This window comes from Lissotriton vulgaris, chromosome 10 (assembly GCF_964263255.1).
Source record: "Lissotriton vulgaris chromosome 10, aLisVul1.2, whole genome shotgun sequence".
Lineage (NCBI taxonomy): Eukaryota > Metazoa > Chordata > Amphibia > Caudata > Salamandridae > Lissotriton > Lissotriton vulgaris.
In genome coordinates, this window is record NC_141698.1 from 62,294,180 (window position 1) to 62,310,163 (window position 15,984).

Below are 15,984 nucleotides of genomic sequence, written 5' to 3' on the forward strand. Positions count from 1 at the left end.
TGAAGCTCTTCCAGGAGCAGGTGCATATTATATATGCAAGCTAAGCCTTAACCAAAAAATGAATTGCATAAGAAACTTCTCGGACGATAATGCAATGAGAAGGTTAGAGTCTGATGTCGCTAATTGTACATAGTGAATTTCTACAAGCAGAGAATGAGTCATGATTCTGCAACTCTTGAGTCCTAGACATGAGAGAACAACACCGGTCATTGGATCCATCACTGTAACCTTTGCACCTCACTCTGACTGCAGAGTTGGGCTACTGACTACTCAGATTCAGAAAAATCCTGGAAACCTACTTTTGTGAGCCGGTTTTTCCGACCACAACCCTACATATTAGGACATAAACGTCTTCTTTCAGAACTTCAGCAGCCCACCCTCAAGATTTGCTGAAACTGTAGCCCTCCCTTCCGCTAAAAAACTTTGCTGGTTTATCACACTTGCATTAATTCACACTGTTTGCCAATAGAGCTATATCAAAACAAATGGTTGAAGACGTGTTGGCTCAAAAAGCTAATTTAAGGCACTTATGCGCAGTGCCATCTGAAAAACCTCAACTCTACACTGCAATGTCAAGCCTGTCAAATTCAAATGAGACACCAGGTGCAGTGTCCAGCCGCCTACTCAGATTGACTGGAGCAAGGCTGACATATTCAAAGAGGGAACTCAAATCCTGCCATCGACTAATTCATGACATGCTGTTGTAGCAGTATGAAGTCCCTCATAACCAAAAAAGTTTATTTAAAATAAAATAAAAAAATGCTGTTGTAGCCTTAAGGTAACAATATGTTAACACAATATAATAAGGACCTGAATAATCTTTATCCACTCCAAAGGCACTGTATTCCCACTAAAGGCAATAACAACATGCAGCCATCCAGACCCACAGTAACCTACCATAAAACAAAGATCCTTGAAATGTTAAGCAGACTACTCTTTAAAGCCATAGTCGTCACTAAAGCAGAAGGACAGGGAAAACCCTAAATACAAAAAAACAGCCCTAGATCATGGAACGATCTATCAACAGAGGCTGTGTCCAGAGTTAAATGTGAACAGAAGTCACTTCACAGATTTTCTATAATCAGCATTTGGCGAAACATGTCCCTCACAGGTCAATGGTGACCAATACTACAATGTTATGTGTCCCTAGAAAGTTTTCTGGATCGCTCGGAAAGTTTACACACCACATATATTTTGATTGATTAAAATCAAAGCTGGACATTCAAATTTTGCCCAGGTTTTTGGTGTATATAGTCTCCAGGCCATCAAAAAAGTATATACTGTTTAATAACAAACAAGGTGGTGTAAAATTCTGGATGAAAAATACAAGCTCCAGTATGTCTGAGCCTCCTGGGCATAGATATATTTCTATGCTTCCCCTAAAGGTATCAGGAGAGCCACAGAAATGTGCCCAAATGTTCCTAAACAGGATGATTAACTTTTTTTTGTCCAGTGCTCGAATATTTGCAGACATTTATTACCAGAAGACTTGCAGTAGCTTGGTGGGCGGGGTGAAAATATAATTGCGACTGCAATGAAATGTGTTTGCATGCTCAGTAGAAGTGGTAAGGTATGGAAAGAATAATCAGACAGAGTAATGGTCTGATTTACATGTACATTGTTATCACCATCTTGAAAACTCCACACCAAAGGACGGATTTCCTTTGTGCCCCAATGCACAAAGAATCGAGCACGCACAACTATATGCAAACATTTCACATTAGCTTACACTCAAGGAGGCTGTGTCATACATGGACTGAAAGTGTTTTTGGCGCACATTACCATAAATGAGACATTATCAAATAAAATTAACTGTGCTGTAGTTTCCGGGGATACAAAAGAGGGTGGTGATGGACGGAGCATCTGAATCAATCAAACACTCACACTCGTCAAAAGATCTGGGTTTAATCTATCACCGTTCTTTAGCCCACTCTGCCACCCCAGTTCAGACATGGCTATATGCAAATCAGTCTGACCCTGTGCCTCATGGGATCAGTCCAGCCCGAACGGTCAAGCCGTGTCTTCCCTGGATCGGAAACAAGCTTCCGAGGACCGGTTTCTGGCATTCCAACAGTCTTCAGCCCGGCTTGCTTGAATCCAGTGGCAAAGTGAGCAAGGGACTCACGTCTGAGCATACCCTGCCACACTTATGGCGGCCAAAAGCGGTACAAAAGAGGGTGGTGATGGACGGAGCATCTGAATCAATCAAAAACTCACACCGAGTCAGAAGATCTGGGTTTAATCCATCACCGTTCTTTAGCCCACTCTGCCACCCCAGTTCAGACATGGCTATATGCAAATCAGTCTGACCCTGTGCCTCATGGGAACAGTCCAGCCCGAACTGCCAAGCCATGTCTTCCCTGGACCGGAAACAAGCTTCCGAGGACCGGTTTCTGGCATTCCAGCCATCTTCAGCCCGGCTTGCTTGAATCCAGTGGCAAAGTGAGCAAGGGACTCACGTCTGAGCATACCCTGCCACACTTATGGCGGCCAAAAGCGGTACAAAAGAGGGTGGTGATGGACGGAGCATCTGAATCAATCAAACACTCACACCTCGTCAAAAGATCTGGGTTTAATCTATCACCGTTCTTTAGCCCACTCTGCCACCCCAGTTCAGACATGGCTATATGCAAATCAGTCTGACCCTGTGCCTCATGGGATCAGTCCAGCCCGAACGGTCAAGCCGTGTCTTCCCTGGACCGGAAACAAGCTTCCGAGGACCGGTTTCTGGCATTCCAACAGTCTTCAGCCCGGCTTGCTTGAATCCAGTGGCAAAGTGAGCAAGGGACTCACGTCTGAGCATACCCTGCCACACTTATGGCGGCCAAAAGCGGTACAAAAGAGGGTGGTGATGGACGGAGCATCTGAATCAATCAAAAACTCACACCGAGTCAGAAGATCTGGGTTTAATCCATCACCGTTCTTTAGCCCACTCTGCCACCCCAGTTCAGACATGGCTATATGCAAATCAGTCTGACCCTGTGCCTCATGGGAACAGTCCAGCCCGAACTGCCAAGCCATGTCTTCCCTGGACCGGAAACAAGCTTCCGAGGACCGGTTTCTGGCATTCCAGCCATCTTCAGCCCGGCTTGCTTGAATCCAGTGGCAAAGTGAGCAAGGGACTCACGTCTGAGCATACCCTGCCACACTTAGGGCGGCCAAAAGCGGTACAAAAGAGGGTGGTGATGGACGGAGCATCTGAATCAATCAAACACTCACACCCAGTCAAAAGATCTGGGTTTAATCCATCACCGTTCTTTAGCCCACTCTGCCACCCCAGTTCAGACATGGCTATATGCAAATCAGTCTGACCCTGTGCCTCATGGGAACAGTCCAGCCCGCACTGCCAAGCCATGTCTTCCCTGGACCGGAAACAAGCTTCCGAGGACCGGTTTCTGACATTCCAGCCGTCTTCAGCCCGGCTTGCTTGAATCCAGTGGCAAAGTGAGCAAGGGACTCACGTCTGAGCATACCCTGCCACACTTATGGCGGCCAAAAGCGGTACAAAAGAGGCTGGTGATGGACGGAGCATCTGAATCAATCAAACACTCACACTCACAACAATCCCCTGCCTTGCACAATATTGGTCTAAAGTCTGATCCCTCTTTCCACTGCCTTTTATGGGGAAGATGAGGTGTAATAAACACGGTGAAAAAATGCAGACTGTATCATTAAAGCACGCGCTCTTTGATATGGAGGCGAAGGTGCAGATCTCTGCTGATCTTTATGGTACCAACTATCTATGTAGATAAATTTGTGCCAAGTTGGAGGATTTACAATGTGCAGAAAATCAAAACAAGGGCAAATACCTTTCTTAGCCATGATCTAGCGTGGTATGCAGAGATTTCAGGGAATGTCTTGTAACTGTGAGGGAAAAGGGGGGGGGTTCCTAGTAGGCAACTCAACCGCTCATGCCCCTACAGTCCATGATCCCAGGTCACAGACAAATATGGCATGACACCATATGGTGGGCCATGGCACTACACACAACACAGGGTTCAGTCAAGCAGGTCACCTAGTGGCACAGGACTCAGCCATACTGTAGTTAACGCCATCCACCATCCTCGTACGACCTTGACTGGCCCAGCGAGGCAGGACTCTGGTATAATACCCTCCACCCCCTCAACTGGCCCAGCGAGGCAGGACTCAGGTGTAATTCCCCCCACTCCTCCCACCCCTTCAACTGGCCCAGCAAGACAGGACTCTGGTATAAGACCCCCACTCCTCCCACCCCAGCCACTGGCCGCGCAAGATAGGACTCGGGTATAATGTTCCCGATTCCTCCCACCCCCTCGACTCGCCCCGTGAGACAGGACCTGGGTATAATACCCCAGACTCTTCCCACCCCTTAACTGGCCCAGTGAGACAGGACTCTAGTATAATACCTACCCACTCCTCCCACCCCCTCGACGGCCCCTGCGAGACTGGACTCAGGTATAATAACCCTGCTCCCAAGCCCCTCAACTGGCCCCGCAAGACTAGACTCGGGTATATTATCACCTGCAGCCACTGGGTTGGATCAGTCCTTTTCCTCTCACCATATCGGTCAGGTGTTGCATTAAGTGATGTGTTTAACCCTCCAGTGAGTCTGCAGGTGAGGCTTGCTCTGGAAAAGGAAAGGACGGTATGACAGCTCTGCTAGTCTAGGAGTAGGGAGTTCCTAGAAGCTAGGAGACCGACAAATGACTCACAGTAGAGCTCACCAGTGGGGGCTGGAGTAGAGGAGTACATTGCAACCTCCTGAGACTTGCCTTGGGGACTTTGTGACCAGAACAGAGGAGGAGATCCAATGGGGCACCACAACAAAAAGAGTGAAATCACCCACTGAGTCTCTAAACACTAGAGGAGAGGGACAAAGGAACCACCTTTCTCTCAAGTCAATTCTGCAGCCACAAATACAGTTAAACCAACTGGGAAGGTTAAGATCTAGGCTTCAAAAAGATTGATTAGGCAATACTGAGGCTTCAAAGAGATTGATTAAGCAAGATTGAGGCTTCACATCAACACAAGAGGGGGTGAGTGGTTTCATACAGAAGGCACAGTTTCTCCCCCCACTGAACCAGGTAGTGGCCAGACTCACTGTTTTACGTCGGAACACCCCCCCCCACTACATGACAGAAGTTCTGAAGACTGTAAAAGTTTTTACATAGTAGAATGTGAAGTGTTTGAGAGAACTCTTTTCTCAATTCCCAAAAGCATCCACTAGAGAATACTAAATAGGCTGAGTTAGGGGGAGTGCCGTACACTTTTATGGCTGAAAGAGGGCAAGAGCATGTGAAGCTGTTCCAGTGCCCTTGTTCACAACTGCCAAGATAAACATGGGCCACTACCGGCTACACACAGTCTTTTTCACCTTCAGCAAGAAGCTGCCCTTGCACCCTGTTCGGAATAGCAAACAAAGTGTCAATGCAAGGTGTCAGCTGCCCCCATATTCCTTGGCCCACACAATTTTATTCACGGAAAGACTCAGGAGAAATGCTGTTTTGGGCCCCAGGATGTCTTCGCCCTCAAACAAATGAAGGTGCAGAAGAGTCAATACAATTAACCACTGCGACGATACCCTGACCGTAAAAGTGAACACAGCATCAAGGAAAGCTGTCAAAAACCATGGTCCTCCTTGGTCTGCACCATTTTACAAGCATGACGACATGGGACAGGTGAAAGCTTGCCTATCCCTGTTTACAGTCACAAACAGCTGCCAATGGAAATTTCTCCCGATTCAGTACTCCTTGGTCTGGACTATTTTGCACCCCATGAAGTAATAACATAACTGGCAGCTGCTCCGGAACCCTCTTCGCACCTGTAAACAGGTCATTGAGCAAGCTGGTAGCTGTTCAAGGCCTCCTTTAACCACAAAAAAGATGGCGAGAAGGAAGGCCTCGACAACTCACATCTCTGCCCTGATACTTTGTTTGCAACAGCAAACAGGATGTATTTTAAAGGAGGCAAGTCTAATACATTTGAAGAGCAATGCACCTATAAAAAGAAAATCAACATTCTTGAAAAAAACTAAAGTTAAAGTTTGTCAAGGGTGATGGGATCTATTAACAGGTATTGCACAAAACCCCCCAAAAACACATGCAATTCGCAAATCATGGTGCAACCATAAGCTTAGCTCCCACCTTTGCCAAATTCAATTAACCTTAATGTTCAGTTTATTTATTTTATTCATAAAGATTTGTATAGCGCGACCATGACCATAGTGGGTATCGTAGCACTTTACATGAAGGAAAGGTAGGGTATAATTGAGATAAAAAAAACTAGTCACATATATGAACTAAGGGCACAACATTGAGAAGAAACAGAATATTAATCTTCATCTCTAAAGGTAGTCAGCGATGAAGAGGTCCGGTATCATAAAAGAATAGCAGGTATGGATACAATCAATAAACACAGGGGTGTTATTTTACTTGTTCATCAGAAATGATTTTGCTTCTTTTTTGAAAAAGGGGATAGATGAGATTAGGCGAACATCCGGAGGCAGAGAGTCCCATATCTTCGGTGCAACACTCGAGAAAGCTCTGTAGCCCATTTTCTTTTTATGGACACATTGAGGTTTCAGAAGCAGGGAGCTCGCACTTCACAAAGTTCTGCAACCCCACGCTTTTTCTAGCTTTTGAGCCAAATATCGGGGGGGTATTGAAATGTAGAGCTTTACAAGTCAGGCACGCAATCTTTGGTTGAATTCTTGCCTCGTAAAGGAGCCAAATCAGGGATTTTAGAGCCAGGGAAATGTGATTATTTATTTTTGTTCTGGAGACAAGTCTAGCAGCTGCGTTAAAGGAGGCCCTTAGAGGAGCTAACTTGTACCCAGGTACGCTGCATAGTGTGGCACTACCATAGTCCAGCCTGGGCAGCACAAGAGCTTGAACCGCATGCTTGAGGGCATCATGTAGGAGGTAAGGTTGATGTTTACGTAGAATGCTCATCTGGTAATTAGCTCCTTTGGTGACCGTACTGATGTGATCCTGCATATTCAGGTATTAGTCTAATGTAATTACCAAGGATCTAGCAGAATCTATGATTTGAGGAGAATAGTTGAGGGCTGTAAGATGCTTCATCCAAAGATCGATCTTGGGAATGTTATTCGGAGGAGTGATGAGTAGGAATTCCGTTTTGGCAGCATTGAGTTTGAGCTGGTTATCAGTGAGCCAAAAATGAGTGCATTGCAAAGTAGAGGTGAGGGATAAGATGTATTCTGGAGTGGAGTTTGAGATACAGTTGAGTGTCATCTGCATACATGTGATAATAAATGTTAGCAGATTTTAGGGAGTCAGCTAGAGGTCCCAAGAGTTGAATAAATATGTTAACTTGTTTTGTAAATGCATAAACAGTTGCATACTCCCTGGGGAGGTTTGGTTTAATGGTTAGCTTCCCTAGCGATGTTTTACTCAAAAATGTGAATACCATTCCAAAGGGCGTGTAGGGGCGCTGACAACCAGTGGCTTTGTAAGCACTCTAATGCGGATTGCCATGCACCAGATCAGCCATGCAGATGGAAGGTTTCAGAGACGGTGATCACTTGCTTTTCTCTGCTGCGTACTACAATCTCAAAAACAGCAGGAACACACAGCAAGCATGTTTCTTGAAGATAGACTTACCAGGAAAACATACTGCAATAATTTGTAAAGTAAAATATTACATTTAAGGCAACTGAAAATATATTGCAAACTCCTTACCCATGAGCAGAGATTCCCCAGATTGTAGCTCCATGATGGGTTTGCTCAGTGGAGGTTTTGATCTAAAATGTAAATTAAATAGTTAAAATAGATTCTGAAAATACAATATACCCATTATGATAAATAAAATGCATTTGACCGAGTGAACTCGAATACTGAAACCAGAGCTCTGTAGCGCCCTAGCTAAGTTCACAATATAGAAGTACCGGTGCATGCATATTTGTATGCATACACAGCAAAGACACTACAGTTTAGAGTCATAGTATGAAAGCTGGACTGTTGGAACACACTCGATGAAAGTCTACAGGAAATGGAGAACTTTAACAGATACATTTTATTTTTTTATTTACAGAATGCAGTTGCTTCTGTTTTTTTACTAATGTTATGTGTATCTGTAAGGCGCTCTACCACGTGCAAGGGTATCCTGGAGCGAATATATGAATTTGATTTTGCTACCTTCCACAAGTGAGCATGGGAGCGACCTTGTTACTATCATAGAATGTGTCCAGAAGACAACCAGGAAGCTCAGGTTTAGATTTACCATATACATGGGAGGAAGAGATTCTGATTAACTTAGAGATCACAGTCATTGCCAAGGGGTAGAAGAGACATGGTGCCTTTTAAAAGGGCAAGCCATGAAAAGAGATAGAACATTTTAGGCACAACATGGGTGGGGGGGGGGGGGGGTTGACATGACTGAAGGGGTCGTTATCTCACTAAAGAAAAACAAAGGTTGTCCAGGAAGTGAGAATAATCTCTCAGTTCCTGGACTTAAGAAAGCTGTTGCTTTTTGTTCTACCTTATCTTAAATATCTTCTATTAAAACATATTCTCACAAAATAAAAACAGGGAGAAATAGATTTCACACTATCACTTTGTGAGGTAGCCAACGTGAATTCTGCTGGGAACGAAGCAAGGAGAGGCCTATTTTAATTTTCAGCTCTTCAGAGTTTTTTCGATCCAGTAGGCAACACAAACAGACGCCATACTCACTTGCAACTAGGTCTTCCTATACTTTAAAAGAAGGAGGCATCATGGGGAGAGTCGCAACTATTACGATCACAAGTTTGTGAAGAAGACTACATTGGAAACACTAAGACTCACGGCATCCATATCAATGGCATCTGCGCCACCAAAACAAGAAAATTGTACGGGGCAGCATTCGCACCAAAGTATTCAACTAAAATGATTTCACCAAAGCCAGTTTCCCCTTCACAGTAAGCTTGAAGGCTCATCTAGTCATAGACAGCAGGATTTATAGTTTGCAATAAATGATCATTGCCCAGTTCTGTACTCGTACGATACATGAGTCTTAGGGGGATCGATGGGGAGTAGGTGGAACAGCAGGTTCAAAACAGAATCACCAGGCTATGAAATCATGCTCCAATCGGTCATCCTTTTTACACTATTTTCATATATCTCTACTCTGCACTGGCTCATTTCTTCACGTCTCAAACAGTCAATCAACTCAGGTCCCTTCTTAAACACCCACCTAACTGCCAATCTCCACTTGGCCAACAGTAGAGTAAGATATGCCTCTTTCTTCAGCATCTTGTTCTTAGTTGCAAAATTATGAAATGCCTAATAAGCAAACTTCAGGAGTTATCTGAAAAAGGGGGCAGTGCATGTTGAGTAGTGTTCGCAGAACTGAGACCTTGAGACAAGACCATGCCAAGTCCAACTGAACGAATGAGGCCTCTGGAGTTGGGTAGGTATTACTCTTCCTCAATACTGAGGTCAAATTGGAATTCATACACATCAAAATGCATTTTACTGGTCGCCAACGGCCTGATTCTGCGAATCATGCAATTTTCAACTGGCAAAATGCAAGATACATATTGCCCAAAATGTGTTAACAGAAATTTTAACATGTTACCAAATCGCAATTTGGAATTGCGAATGCATACCAATTCGGTATTAGGAAGGAGCGTGTTTAGGGATTCCCTTCCTAATACCAAATCGCAGCGGTATGTAAGAATATTTTGCGACCCAAATGCGTTCGCAAAAGGTTCGCATTTTACCACCTACTTCAAGTAGGTGATAACCCATTTGCAAATGGGACGGAATCCCCAGGGAGCCACTTCCCCTTTGTGAATAGCAGCGAAAACAATTTTTTTAAGAGCAGACAATGGTCCCAGTGACCACTGCCTGCTCTTAAAAAATGAAAAGAAAACTTTTCATTTTTCTCTTTTAAAAACGCAACCCATATTCCTTTAAGGGAAATGGGCTCCATTTAAAAAAAACATATAATTGTTTTAATTAAAAGCAATCATGGACATGGTGATCTGCTGACCCCAGCAGGCCACCATCTCCGTGATTTTAGCGATTCCTAATGGGTCGCAAATGGCGACCTACGTCATTAATATACAGGAGGTAGGTCGATTTGCAACCCACTAGGAAACTCTAAATGAAACTCCATGAGTTTCATACGTTAGGAATAGCAATTACCTAAGTGAGATTCACAGAGAATTGAAATTAGGTAATCGCTATTCCCAATACTGATACATCTGGTCCCTATTTTATTCCAAAATGTGTAAATGGGGAAATATAGTGGCTAATGTGCCTTGGAATATTGATGCAGCTCTACGTTACACTCCAAAGAGAATATAGTATCTCGGAACTAAGAGATTCAGCAACCCCAAGATGCTTTGATTGCTTTCACTACAGCATTGTAGGCAATATATTGCCCAAACCAAGTCCATACTCGTCTTGTAGGGCTATGAATGTAACAAATGTGCAGTTATCATATCGATCTCCTATCATTAGACTTCCAGCTGGCCCCAAAAGAATGGTTTGTGTGCTTTGGGCAAATTAGCAAATTTGGGCATGAACCTTAGGGTCAAAGCAGAAGTATACAATGCAGGGATACCCAATTTCCTCAAATATGTCAGCCAACATGGTTTAGTCATGTGGACTGAGGCATTCAAACACGTCTTCGCCAGTTGCACCTGCAGCAAATTAGTGCCTTGCATATCGCTTACTAGGTCCAGCCCCACAGGATCTGCCTCCATAGTCATCCATCTCGACAACCATGTCAGTTGTGCCGCCATATAGTATGTTTTAAGTTAGGTGTCCCCTCTGTCTATCAGTCTCCTAGCTTCTTCGATTGAGAGACATTTTCCATGAATGTCATTTAGGGGTAGCCAGGGGTCGCAGCTGCAACCACTGATTTGCCCCTTAAGACCCCTGAACTGGGAGGTGGCAAAATCAGTGCCAAGAACACAGGGATGTCTCGCAGTATCAGAGTCAGGCTCCAACCTCGTTTTCATCTAAATTTTTTTACATTAATAGGGAATTATTAAATTAGATTAGAACTATTAGATCAATAAAAAGTGAAGTAGCAAGATCTGGAGCTGAACCTTAACTGGCATCTTAGGTAAGAAAAATAATATGGCTTTAAATGTATTTTGTATGCGTGCATGAGAGTGAGTTTTTTTGAGAGAGCATGTGTATATGTGAGCCTGTATGTTTGTATGTGGGATCGTAAGTGTGAGGATTGTGGTGTAATATATGGTGTGGTTGCAAGACCTAGCAGTGTAATATGCTCAGGAAACCATTTTGGATCCACTCAGGCTCGTGTGTAAAACCTCTAGCTCAACCCTCTGTAGCTGTGGCTTTGAGCAGCGAGGCTTAAACAAAGGCATTGATGTAAACATTTAGATGCACCAAACTACAGAATAAGAACGCCACACTCCACAAAGGAAATGCAAGACCAAGTTATAAAAATAATTATATTTGTATGAATTTTAATTCTTAGACATCAAGATGAGCAAAATCCACCCCAGGGTTCCAGAGATATAGAGTTTTAAGTAAAACATAAATCTCAGCTTTTTCATGCAAAGCACAAACAAGCTTTGATAAAGATAAAGTTTGGAAACTTTTGAGAAGATTGAAAGAGCTGTGTTTGAATACTCCGGCTCAGACTGGCAACCAATTCAGATACGGAGAAGGTCAGGGGAGTATTTGGAAAGTTACCTGGTCACCTAAGCAGTATCACGTCCAGTTCCACACTTTATGAAAGGTCCACTATAGGCTTCAATAAAGTGGTCCTGATGCTGAGGATGCAGGGTGCTGTGTGGTCGAAGGGGGTCTTCCTGGGGTTGTTCCTTGATCCACAGTTGAGGTGGGGAGACTTTGGCCACAAAAGACGAGAACCCCTGAAGTCCTCTTCGAGCCAGAAGAAATCCAGTTACAACTGGGCTACTGGTCTCGGTCACAGCAGGTCCACTGGTTTCCTTTTATGAGGGCTAGTGCCCTCCTTTGGCAACCAATCAGCATTCTGACTACTCTCTTGGGTCTGGCAGATACAGGTGCAACTTTTGAGTGCCGAGGGGTGGTATTCTTGACTACACGTCAGCACCTTTAGCTGTGATTCTTTAGAAGTGGCTACTGACTGGCCAGAGGGGGCTACTTCAGGTTTTATGGCCCTGAAGCTTGAATAGGGAGTCAGTCGAATAACTCTTGAAGTTCCTCATTTCTGTCTGTGGCGACTTTTCCAGGAGCCAGGCACCTACGTCACAGTCCTATCTTTGCTAGCCCAAGTAGCAGCAGATGCAGTCAGTGGTTGATGCAGCTGCTCATACCAGACCCAGAGGTCAGCAGGGCAGTCCTTCTTTGGTCCTCACTCCAGTCTAGATGTGATCTGAGGTTCAGGGTACCAGGGGTGCCATATTTAAACCCAGAACGTGCCCTGGGGGTGAAGTGGTCACTAGCCAATAGGCTACCAGGATCCCTCCCACCTTATGACAACTTTTGGCTATGTGTAGCATCTACCTATCCCAGCGTGCCCTACATTCTGCCCACTTCCAAGAACCCTTTTCTTGGTGTGGGGAGCTTGGTAGCCCACCCTAGAGGTGTAGATACCTGTGGGGTACTCTGGTTCCCCTCTCTGTTCCCGCCACCAGTCCATCTATCTGAACAAAGGGGCAGCCCCTCTCAAGTTTGGTAGCCATTTGTCCATCAGAGTCGGCTTCTCTGAAGCTCGCCTTTTGGGCCAACACCCTGTGTGGCTTCCTGCAAGGGGGAGGCCATTCTCACTACTCCCCAGGAGGGCAGAAGGCTGTCTGGTGGCCAGAATTTCCAAATGGCAACTAGATTAACTGGGCAACAGAGTGGCAAATTTCTAAAGTTGCTTTTCCTTAAAAGTGACACTAAATTTGACTCGGGCATTTAGTCAGGGTTAATGCCAGGATTAATTTGATACCTCGAAATACTAACTGTAGTAGTCCTATTTAGAAGTTAGCAGTGCTGAGATATCAGTCTGTAACTCTGTACTTGCCAATGGGGTTTTTACTGTTAGGTCACATGAAAATACATGCCCTACTTAATAATCTACAGCCCCGTGCCTTAGGTCTCGATAGGGCCGCATTAGGGGCGACTTACGTAATTCATTAAGGGAGTTTTGGGCTTTGCCATAGGTTCAAATGCCAAAGTCTAACTAGCCGTTTTAAAAGTGTCTGCAGTGAGAGGCTATTAGGCATATTGTGCTATGTCACACTCGGGTGACATAATTGGTGCTGCAGCCCTGGATGAACTCTTTAACTTACATGCCACAGGATGGGTACCCCTGGTAACGTGTACTCTGGACTTTTAAGTAAGTTAACCTAGGGGTAGCCAATTCAACATATATTTTGCAAAGGGTTAGAATACTGGTACTGAGGTCTGGTTAGCAGGCCTCAGTACACTCTCACAGTCGAAAAAACCAGCAGCATCAGTCGAATGCTTTGGGGTGATCATGCAAAAAGAGATAGGGGGTGCTAGTGTTAGCACATTGTAGATAAATGTAGGCATGGGGCACCCTGGAAAAAAATGCCAGCACTGACATGCTGTAGGTAATTCTTGGCACAGGTGACACCTGTGGCAAATTGCTAGAGCTGGCCCATTGGGTAGCAATAAACATATTTACAGTGTTTGAGGCTCCTGCTGGACGGATATTACTTGTCTTTTTCTAGCAGGACCACTCAAATACATGTTGCCTCTTTGATATATTTAAAATTCACGAGGCCCATTTACCCGCATTTCCTTTCTATAAATCCAACTCCTGATCGAAGAATGATTAACTGAAAGAAGCTGGTTGACAGACTGAGGGGATTGTGCGCACACAGAGATTTTGGCGTGCAGATAGAGTGAACAAGAGACAGAAGGAATTGAAAAACAGACAAGACAGAGAGAGAGGCTCGCAGTGAGCGCTGTGGGGGGATAGAGGGAATAAAAAAACAAGTTTGACGAGAAGAGGAGGAGGCAACAGGGGAAGCAGGGGGGCCTGTGCCTGTTTCCCTTACGGGAGCGAGCAGGGGCACCATCTGTTTGCAAGTTAATTACAAACAGATGGTTTCAAAGCTCGCTCCCGCAAGGGAATCGCCAATCGTGCACGCGTTGCCATTGAAAGCAATGCAATGCGTGCACGTTTTTGGGCGAAAAACCGAATCGATTTCAAGAGGTCTCCTCCTATGTAGCGCATGCGCTACATAGGACGAGACCTAAAAATGGTTGCAAAAGAAAACAAAAGCAACGACATGCCATGACATGCCACTGAAAGAAAACCATGGAGTAACACTAGCAAAGGACTAAAGGGGATGGTCTACAAGAAAAAGTCAGGACCAATAGTTTGCCATAATATACAAATAATAAAGTTACATGGTTTTTAGGTAGCAGAGTCTGGACCAAAACCATGCCATTAGAAACAAATGAAGTAAAACTTCTCATTTAGAATTTGGCGGGTGGCTTGCCATCCACCACACTGGCAGACTATTGCCCAACATAATTCGAGCTCTCCACTGGCCTAGTAAATATGTCTCAGGGCCTTCAAATGTGATGCAGATACAACGGCTCTTCAAAAAAGCACAAGGCTTGCTGAGTGCTGCCACATTTCAAGCAGCCTCTCTGGTTTTGTAAAACAGAAACGTGGTTATCTCCCAAGGTGTGGGGGTTATTATTTCTCCTCCAGAGAGCCAGGTTTTACCTGGCAGTCCTAAACAGAAAAAAAGTACATCAGACCGTCTGGTCTAAGTAGGGCAGAAGGTTGATGTACTTACAATGATAGCTCCAAGTACTCTGGCGATCGGTGTAAGGTTTCCGCCAATTGAGCCAGTAGGGGCACCGACAAATGAAACTTGTCAGTACACCTGACTCTAAACAGAGCAAGTGGACCATCAATTTGATGGAGCAGTGATTGGGATGCCTGCAGTACAGTACAGGTCACTATTTAACGTGAGAACTTTTATTTTGCTGCTTATACGATATCGTAACAAAACCACTGGACGAAGGACATTATATATAACTTGGGACTGGGCTACTTTTTCTCATGGGAATTTACTTTATCATAACGGCACCCTTCTTTGAAGATACCTATAAAAATGACAGTTGCTAATTGTCAAGGTGTTTTCCTTATGAACATCTGTTGTTAATAGAGGGGGTGTAGGGGTCATGTGCCCAGTGCATAACTAGGGGCACAACCTCGTACTTCCCTGACATATGCAAATGATAATTATGTAACACTTTTTAACTATATTTACACGTATGTTGGGCCTGTATTTCTACTCAGCAGCCTTTAATAAACTCTACTTCTAACAACGAGAACTGTTGGTGTTTTTGTGTGTCATTTTGATCCCCTGTGTGGTATACAGATATCCATTTATGTTCATCTTCTGTTGTCCTTCCTTTTTATGTACTCCCCTTTTTTTTGTATGCGACTACGAAGGCCACCACCCCTCCTTTTGACCGATTCTATGGTATCCCTTAAGTCTAGGGTAAGGAGCAGGTGTTTTAACTTTGATAACCAGTAACCTTAGGGGGCATAGTTTACTATGACGGATATAGAATTCCTATAATCCTAGTAAAATGGGTCCAGGAAATAGCAGTCATTGGACGCACTGGTGGATGTGTTTCCATCATAGCTAATATGAGTTAAGGTGCCCCTTTCTTGATCATGGAGAGAATGTTGTTCCATTACCCACTCACATTCGCGAGATAGGTTGTATCTTTGGCACGTGTTGGGTGATAATTACAAGCATGCAAGGATTCCTATGGTTATAGTCATGTGATTTACCTGTGTGTGCGTTTGATAAATAATCACGACTGACACTCCGTTTTGTTTGATTGGACCTGCTTTTGTGTATTACTCTTCCCCGCTGCAGGAACGTGATGATTTACACATGAGAGTATCCCAGGTAGGACTCACTTGGGCACACTTTAGGTGTACTCCCCCACTTTAGTATGTAGGGATATAGGCGACACCAGTTATTTTGTTCCAGCAGGGATCCGACAGCCCTGACGAATGCCCCGAACCTCTATGGCTCTTTGTGTG

General features: G+C 44.4%; 1 protein-coding gene across 1 annotated transcript in view; it reads right to left on the reverse strand.

Moving 5' to 3' along the window:
• LCMT1 (leucine carboxyl methyltransferase 1) overlaps positions 1 to 15,984 on the reverse strand; it is a 159,893-nt gene that overhangs the window by 98,181 nt on the left and 45,728 nt on the right. The window contains exon 5 of the mRNA XM_086940464.1: positions 7,680 to 7,741. Coding sequence (XP_086796590.1) covers positions 7,680 to 7,741 — 62 coding nt within the window. The remainder of the gene's footprint in view (positions 1 to 7,679; positions 7,742 to 15,984) is intronic.